Here is an 8751-nt window from a genome sequence, read left to right on the forward strand (position 1 = left end):
TTTTGTCTTTTTCCGTGTCCGGCAACGGATCGCAACCCTCAGTGTTGCCCCCGTACCGGACCGGGGACCGGGCAACGGGATTGCAACCCTCGGTGTTGCTCCCGCGCCTCGCTCAGCCAGTGAGCGGGAACCGGTCTGTATGTGGGATCCGAACCCTCGGGCGGGAGCGCCGCCGCGCCTCCCAAGCGGCGCACTATCCATTGCGCCACCAGGCCGGCCCTCCCACTTGTTTTTAAGTCTCTCATGTACATACTAATGCTGCATTAGCACAAATTTGTCTGGTTTAATGGAAAAGCAGCTCAAAAGTACATGTTTTGCCACTGCAAAAGTTGCATTCAACTCAATATTTTTAAATACATTGGAGGAGTTAAATCTTTAAAGAACTACTTCTGTGTAAACAAGATTTCCAGGTTCTGGGTACATTTTTGTAGCGACAGTCAACAGCAGGAAAAAAAATCCAGTTTAATAAGGCATTCAGATAGTCCCTTGGAAATCAATGAACTGAAGAGTCAAATTTTGATTATTCATGGTAAAAGGAAGCAAACCCTATTACCAATTAAACTGCACAAATAACTGAAAAATGTTTTTGTAGCAATTTCAACTTAGAGCAAATCTTTTAAAGAAAACAGTGTAATAAGTACATGAATTGCATACCTGTCCTCTAAGTTAGGTGCTAATAATAGTTATGATTGAAGTCCTAATAAGACAAGTAAGTAAATGGGGAAGGAAGAAAAAAAACCCCGAACGCCTGAACAATATGTAAGCTAGCTCATTAGCCACCAAATAGCTGACAGTTTTATGAAAACTAATTCTGCTCTTAATATTACTTCCTTCCAAGTATATCCAGCCTTAATTCCACTAAAACAACAACAAAAAAACTTACAATGAAAGAAACTATGTAATTTATCTGCCAGATAGTATCATATATACTAAAGTCCCTTGATTTTTTGGCAAACAGGATCTTTAGGTATAAATGGCCACTTAAATTGAAAAGGCATGTAAAGCACCGACCAAGCACTCTCTTGACTGCCAATTCATAAAAAGATCATAATTAAATTAATGCTGACATCTAGTGGCAAGAAAGAACACCTTTCTTTTATAACATTACCTGACTTGTATCTTCCCACACCAAACTAATGATTCTAAAACCAAAGACACAAGGGGCTGGCCTATGGCTCACTTGGGAGAGTGTGGTGCTGATAACACCAAGGCCACAGGTTCAGATCCCTACATAGGGAAGGCTGGTTAGCTCACCTCAGTGAGCGTGGTGCTGACACCAAGTCAAGGGATAAGATCCCCTTACCGGTCCTCTTTAAAAAAATAAATTAATTAAAATAAAACAAAAGACACTTCCAAATCCCCACAAAAGATTATCCATTTAATCTATTTAAGAATTATCCATTAATCTTAAAGTAAAGAAAGGAATAATAGGGCTGGCCCGTGGCGCATGCACTCAGGAGAGTGCGGAGCTGGGAGCGCAGCAGCGCTCCCGCCGCGGGTTCCGATCCTGTATAGGGATGGCCGGTGCGCTTACTGGCTGAGCGCTTACTGGCTGAGCGCGGTGTGGGCGACAACAAGCCTAGGGTTGCGATCCCCTTACCGGTCACAAAAAAGGACAAAAAAAAAATAATAATAATTAATTAATTTTTTTAAAAAAAAGAAAGGAATAATAGTTCCCCATTACTAAAAAAACCATATTTGCAGATGTAAGTGCGGAGCAGGGAGCCCAGCAGCGCTCCCGCCGCGGGTTCCGATCCTGTATAGGGATGGCCGGTGCGCTTACTGGCTGAGCGCTTACTGGCTGAGCGCGGTGTGGGCGACAACAAGCCTAGGGTTGCGATCCCCTTACCGGTCACAAAAAAGGACAAAAAAAAAATAATAATAATTAATTAATTTTTTTAAAAAAAAGAAAGGAATAATAGTTCCCCATTACTAAAAAAACCATATTTGCAGATGTAAAATTGGCTACAAAATCTTTTCTTGGGACTGGGGGGGGGGTGGTACAAAAAGGATTCCTCATGAAGAATCTGTGTTTGAAATCGTAAATACGTAACCTTAAAAGAGCAGGAGATAACTGCTTAAAAATAAAGAATGCAGCTGAGTATTTCACTTGAAAAAGATGTCATTATTAATAAATTGTGGGATGTATTTTAACTGTCTCCTAGGATAGGATGGTTTCCTCCCCTTTAATAATGTTTTTAATTTTTAAAAAGCAAATGACTAACGAACAAACAAAAGTCACAGTTTTACTTAACACCTATACAACAGAACTGTGAACATTCCAAGCTTTACAAAGCCATTGTCTGGCTGAATGGCTCAATTCAATCAAATGTTATGCCCAATTTCCAGACACCATGAACGCATAGAGTGAATTTTTATCAAACATCATTCTTTGTAAAAATTTAAGATTCTACATGCAATTCTAGGATGAAATGTTTTAGAAATTCAGGGACAATCAATTTTGAAATATCTATTTTCAACTGAAGAAATCTTCCATCCTGCAGCCTGGCATGTTTGAATTGCTGTGTTGACCAGAAATAACTGGCCAACGTTTGAATTAATATTCAAAGCTTTCTTTTAAAAAATAAGTATTATTTCCTTTAAAAATGCACCTGTAACCCATTTCAAACTGGAGGTGTCAGTCTAAAATACGGCAATTGAATAATAAGAAAATGCTATACACATCACATGCAGAAGTACGTCTTTGTCCTCTTAAAAACAATCCCGAGCAGATTTAGCTTTTACACTAGATCGGTTTGCAATCACTTCAAAATGTCCACCTCCTTCAATAAAAGCAAAGTATCTGACCGAACTAAGACATTCATCAAACCTTCAGTCAAACCTCTGGAGTGAAGTAAAATCACAAAGGCAAATTAATTATTTTTAAAATCATGGACTGAACTACGGTGATTTAAAGGTATAAATAACCCTCTCCTAAAGCTGGCGGATGGGCGTAAATCACCAGTCACAAAATGAGTTTTAAGAGAGAGAAAACCGGTCAAGTAGCAAGTTGCTTCAGTGTTAAGTGGAGAGGAAGGGTCAGGGTGGTGCAAGGCCAGAATGGTCATACCCCAGGACTCTACTTCAGTGGTTCATTAGGGCGCTGGGGTTAAGGCCACGAAAACACGTTCGAATTCTGCAGAACCTCTACCAGGGTTTGGGGGAACTGACTAACCCTACTTATCTTCTCCAACAAGGAAACTTGGGTGGCTGGGGGAACAATACGTTATTCTTGCAAGAACAAACCAAGTCTGCTGGGATCCTTTGGCCACTTCTGAGTTTCCTCCCCCCACCCGGGGGCTGAACGGCAGCACACAAAAGGTAGGCGACAGGACGTCGGGGTCCAGGCTCAGGCCGAGCGGAAGGTCTAAGCCCACCTTCGCCCGCGGGCCCACTTCCGGGTGGGGGCAAGGAGCCCCCAAGGCGAAGTTCCCTCAGAAAGTCACACCCAGCCCGCAGCACGGGCGTCATCGGCAACCAGCCCACTGCCACTGACGGACGCCGAGGGAGAGTTCGGGCGGGAGGGGCGCGCTCCGCGATCAGCCGGGGCTCCCTCCTGAGGAACGGGCTCCCTTTTCCTCCCCTCCCCAGATGTCGGCCCGGAGGAGCGGACGGCGGGGGTCTCGGGGGGGCCTCACCAGGCGGAGCTGACTAATTTCATCGTAGGACATAAAGCTGAGGATGTTCTCGATGGCTACGATGGGCAGCGCCACCAGCGTGTTGTTCTGAGGCAGCTGGTCCGGAGCCAGCGCCGGCACTTGGGGTGCCTGGGACCCTGGCTGCGGGAGCTGGGGCGGGGGCGGTGGAGGCTGCCGCTGGGTAGAGCCGGCGGCCAAAGGGGAGCCGCCGTCGCCGTGGCCGCCTCCTCCTTCCTCAGCCATCCGCTCTTCGGCCGCCGCCGCCATCTTGGAGGTTTGATTCCTTCCCCCCCCCGCAAGAGGAAGAGAGGCACTTCCGTTGCGTCACTTCCGCTTCCTGCTGCCGCCTGGGAGGGGGCGCTTGGAGGAAGGGGAGGAACCTGTGGATGACAGGAGAGAGACGCGCAAGCTGCTGTTTCTTCAAGTGAAGTGAGGGAAGATCGTGCAAACCCCAAGAAAGGTGGTCGTCGTAGACCCTTTTATCTAGGATTGGGAACTACCGGAGAGCAGGCAACCCTGTTTATTAAAGTGAACTTAACCGATGCAATTTTCTTAAAAAGCTTCCTGACGAAGGGTGATAAAAATAATGTTGCCTAATAAGTGGCAATGGAACAATGGAATTAAATATCACTATTTTTCAAGAATCATAGTAATAATTGATTTGGGCAAATAAAAAGGAACGAAATAACGATAAAACTACGTGGATGAACCGTAAAAACATGTTAGATGAAAGACGTCAGAAAGGATTGTATGATTCCATAGGGAAATCCATACAGACAGAAAGTAGATTAGTGGTTGCCAGAGGTGGGGGGTTTGGGGATTGGGGAAAGGGGAATGCCTGCTAATGGGTGCAGGGTTTCTTTTTGGGGTGATAAAAATGTTCTGGAATTAAATAGTGATGATGGTTGCACAACCTTGTGAATATACTAAAAACCACTGAATTGTATTCTTTAAAATAATGAATTTCTTTATATATGAATTGTATCCCAATAAAACAATTGATTTAGGCAGGAATCATCAGAAGATGTTAACACTAGAAGGCAAAGGTACGATGAGGAACATAATTTTTACGTAGTTTCAAAATAACTCCCCACAAATGATGTATTAATTATAAAGATGGAAAAATAAGTATACAATAGAGAAATTTGGCAGACACCATCACAGTCAAATGATCAAGACTAACATCACAAGTTATGGGAGGAACTGACATCATGTGCCTCTTAATAGGATACGCTGAAAAGGACACAACATAGTGTATATCTACAAAAAAGTGCATAACCTGTGTTTGAGATAGACATCTAGATGACTGGCCCTGCTCATCAAAAATATTACTGTCGTGAAAGATAAAGACTAATAATATTAAATTTTCTGATTTGGATCATTGTTTTGTGGTCTTATAAGAGAATGTCCTTGTTTTTAGGAAATACACATTGAAGTATTTTTTTTTTCCTTTTTGTCTTTTTTACTGACCGGTAACGGGATCGCAACCCTCGGTGTCACGCCCACACCGGGGACCGGCAACGGGATCGCAACCCTCGGTGCTGCGCCCGCACCACGCTCAGCCAGTGAGCGGGAACCGGTCTCCACATGGGATCTGAACCCTCGGCGGGAGCGCCGCCGCACTCTCAAGCGGCGCACTCTCCAGTGCGCCACCGGGCTGGCCCCACATTGAAGTATTTAGGTGTAAAGGGGAATGATGCCTCAGTTTACTCTCAAATGGCTTAAATAGACAATGAGATTAATAAAGCAAATATGACAAATGTTAACATGCGGTGAATTTGGATGAAGAGCATTTGAGAGCCCCTTGTACTATTTTGCAATTACTTCAGAATAAAAAGTTTTAAAAGTTTGCTTGATGTTCCATATCTTTGTATCTTCATAATACCCTATGACGAAGGTAAAGATGCACAGATCACTAAATTTTGAAGCTTTGTGTTCCTTAATTCTTTCTTAATCTAAAAGTTTCCAGTATGTCCTTCCTTTTGCAGCTTTGATTAGGAAGCTAATTGTTGCACAGTAGAATGAAGACTGCAGAAAATCTAAGTATAATTAAAAGTTAAGGGAAGGGAGGCAACTAAAGCAAGGAAATTAATTGGAACTTGTCAGAACTGGCATCCTTCTCCATGCACTGGGCTTGTAAACAATTGGTCATTTTACCTATCATTGTTACAAAACCTTTGAAGTTATTTCTTTGATTCTCCTAGCCTGGGTTGTTTAGTATTCAATATACGTATGCTTCACGCTTAAGTGTTTCTCATACGTTTGCATATTTATAATATGTTAGCTTTATCTCCACTAAATAGATTGTAATTTCACTTTTCTACTTTAGGGTATTGCTATCTCTTCATAGAAGCTATTACAATTTACTCTAAATTGAATTCATTTTCTACCTAGTTTTATTAAATTTAGGTGCTTTCTTGATAGGTTAGGTTGAAATAGAATTTCTGTAAATGGAATCATGCTTTAAATACATTAGGGGAACTCCCTTTGAAAGGAAACCCATAGAAAATCCTTTAAAAATGAATCATCACTCTAACTTAACTGATCTATTTTGTAAATCCAGTCATTACATGCATGCAGTTGTTTGCTTGAAGTGCAAATGTGAAAAGCCTACTCCCTTAACTTTCCACATGTAGTCAACTAGTTAACTAGTTAACATGCAGATCTGTTGATCTAAACAACAGAATACACCTTTGGGAACAATTTAAACCAGTTCCTGCTAGTTGGTTCATTCAAACTGTCCTCTGTTTATATATATTGAATTTGCACCCTTATGTTCCCTACACATTTTTTTAATAAAAAGAATTTCAAGGGCCGAGCCCGTGGCGCACTCGGGAGAGTCTCCCGCCGCGGGTTAGGATCCTATATAGGGATGGCCGGTGCGATGCGCTCGCTGGCTGAGCATGGTGCAGCTGGTCACAAAAAGGACAAAAAAATAAATAAATAAATAAAAAATAAAAAGAATTTCAAAGCAAATGTTTGACAAATTTCAGTTATTAAAATCAATGCTTATTTTGGATATGTTTTCCAATCAAAACTATTATTTGTAAGTAAAACAATTTTTTTTTTTTTTTGTGACCGATAAGGGGATCACAACCCTTGGCTTGGTGTTGCCCGCATCGTGCTCAGCCAGTGAGCGCTGTGAGCGCACCGGCCATCCCTATATAGGATCCGAACCGTGACGGGAGCACCACTGCACACCCAAGCGCTGCACTCTTTGAGTGCACCACGGGGCCGGCCCTAAAACAAATATTTGAACTCTTCGGACGAGTTCTGGGTTCTAAATATGACTTTATGCCAGCAAACTACCATAGGACATTTGTGAGTCTCAAGTATGGGATGGACACATGCTTCTTAAGATTGTGTTTCTAGTTTCATATTTGTAAAAGGGAATAATATTACTTTCCTTTTTTTTAATCTCACACAGTTGATATGAGGATGAACTGAGACACCAAATGGGTGGGGTTTTGAATTGCTCTGATTAAAGGTGTAAAAGTCAATTTACTGCAGTGCAGACACTGTATGTCATCTTGGCCCCCTTATCCTTCTGCCTTCCTGGTCAGAGTGTGTGTTGTGGGGTTAGGATGGGGTGGGTGTGGTAGGGTATGATGAGAGGCAATCTAACCTATTCAATGGCATCTCCACAGGAAGATGGGCTTTATATACGAAAAAAGGGAAGCTAAAACCGGACATTGTTTTTTTCTGTTTGTTAGCAGATTTTAAATATAATTAGAAAGAATGAAAGATGAGCTCATATCCTAACTAAAAAGAGGCCTGGAGTCTCCATGGATTGAAATGAACTGTATAAAGACTCATCTTTTGACTAGATGAGAAGTTTCCTATCATGGCTAATGTCTGAAATTCTGTTATTAGACACATTTTAAAAAAAATTTGAAGCTTAGACTCCAGGGAAGGTAGTCCATTAAACTTTCAACTCAGCAACTGTTTATTGGTTTCTAAATGGGAGAGACACTAGGAAAATACTAAGATGTAAACAATGTTTCTCATCCTTGGGGGGNGAACCTCTACCAGGGTTTGGGGGAACTGACTAACCCTACTTATCTTCTCCAACAAGGAAACCTGGGTGGCTGGGGGAACAATACGTTATTCTTGCAAGAACAAACCAAGTCTGCTGGGATCCTTTGGCCGCTTCTGAGTTTCCTCCCCCCACCCGGGGGCTGAACGGCAGCACACAAAAGGTAGGCGACAGGACGTCGGGGTCCAGGCTCAGGCCGAGCGGAAGGTCTAAGCCCACCTTCGCCCGCGGGCCCACTTCCGGGTGGGGGCAAGGAGCCCCCAAGGCGAAGTTCCCTCAGAAAGTCACACCCAGCCCGCAGCACGGGCGTCATCGGCAACCAGCCCACTGCCACTGACGGACGCCGAGGGAGAGTTCGGGCGGGAGGGGCGCGCTCCGCGATCAGCCGGGGCTCCCTCCTGAGGAACGGGCTCCCTTTTCCTCCCCTCCCCAGATGTCGGCCCGGAGGAGCGGACGGCGGGGGTCTCGGGGGGGCCTCACCAGGCGGAGCTGACTAATTTCATCGTAGGACATAAAGCTGAGGATGTTCTCGATGGCTACGATGGGCAGCGCCACCAGCGTGTTGTTCTGAGGCAGCTGGTCCGGAGCCAGCGCCGGCACTTGGGGTGCCTGGGACCCTGGCTGCGGGAGCTGGGGCGGGGGCGGTGGAGGCTGCCGCTGGGTAGAGCCGGCGGCCAAAGGGGAGCCGCCGTCGCCGTGGCCGCCTCCTCCTTCCTCAGCCATCCGCTCTTCGGCCGCCGCCGCCATCTTGGAGGTTTGATTCCTTCCCCCCCCCGCAAGAGGAAGAGAGGCACTTCCGTTGCGTCACTTCCGCTTCCTGCTGCCGCCTGGGAGGGGGCGCTTGGAGGAAGGGGAGGAACCTGTGGATGACAGGAGAGAGACGCGCAAGCTGCTGTTTCTTCAAGTGAAGTGAGGGAAGATCGTGCAAACCCCAAGAAAGGTGGTCGTCGTAGACCCTTTTATCTAGGATTGGGAACTACCGGAGAGCAGGCAACCCTGTTTATTAAAGTGAACTTAACCGATGCAATTTTCTTAAAAAGCTTCCTGACGAAGGGTGATAAAAATAATGTTGCCTAA

General features: G+C 44.6%; 1 protein-coding gene and 1 pseudogene across 2 annotated transcripts in view; both read right to left on the reverse strand.

Annotated features, from left to right (window-relative positions):
* Positions 1 to 3923, reverse strand: part of FBXO28 (F-box protein 28) — a 27467-nt gene extending 23544 nt beyond the window's left edge. Inside the window, exon 1 of one of the 2 annotated variants that reach the window (XM_008581039.1) lies at positions 3639 to 3923. In XM_008581039.1, the coding sequence (XP_008579261.1) occupies positions 3639 to 3905 (267 nt within the window). In that variant the 5' untranslated portion in view covers positions 3906 to 3923. The remainder of the gene's footprint in view (positions 1 to 3638) is intronic. The other variant, XM_008581040.1, reaches the window with a different exon arrangement.
* Positions 3924 to 8055: 4132 nt separating this feature from the next.
* Positions 8056 to 8421, reverse strand: LOC103597220 (annotated as a pseudogene).
* Between the last annotated feature and the right edge of the window lie 330 nt (positions 8422 to 8751).

The sequence above is a fragment of the Galeopterus variegatus genome, unplaced genomic scaffold (assembly GCF_000696425.1).
Source record: "Galeopterus variegatus unplaced genomic scaffold, G_variegatus-3.0.2 Scaffold2238, whole genome shotgun sequence".
In the NCBI taxonomy this organism is placed as follows: Eukaryota; Metazoa; Chordata; class Mammalia; order Dermoptera; family Cynocephalidae; genus Galeopterus; species Galeopterus variegatus.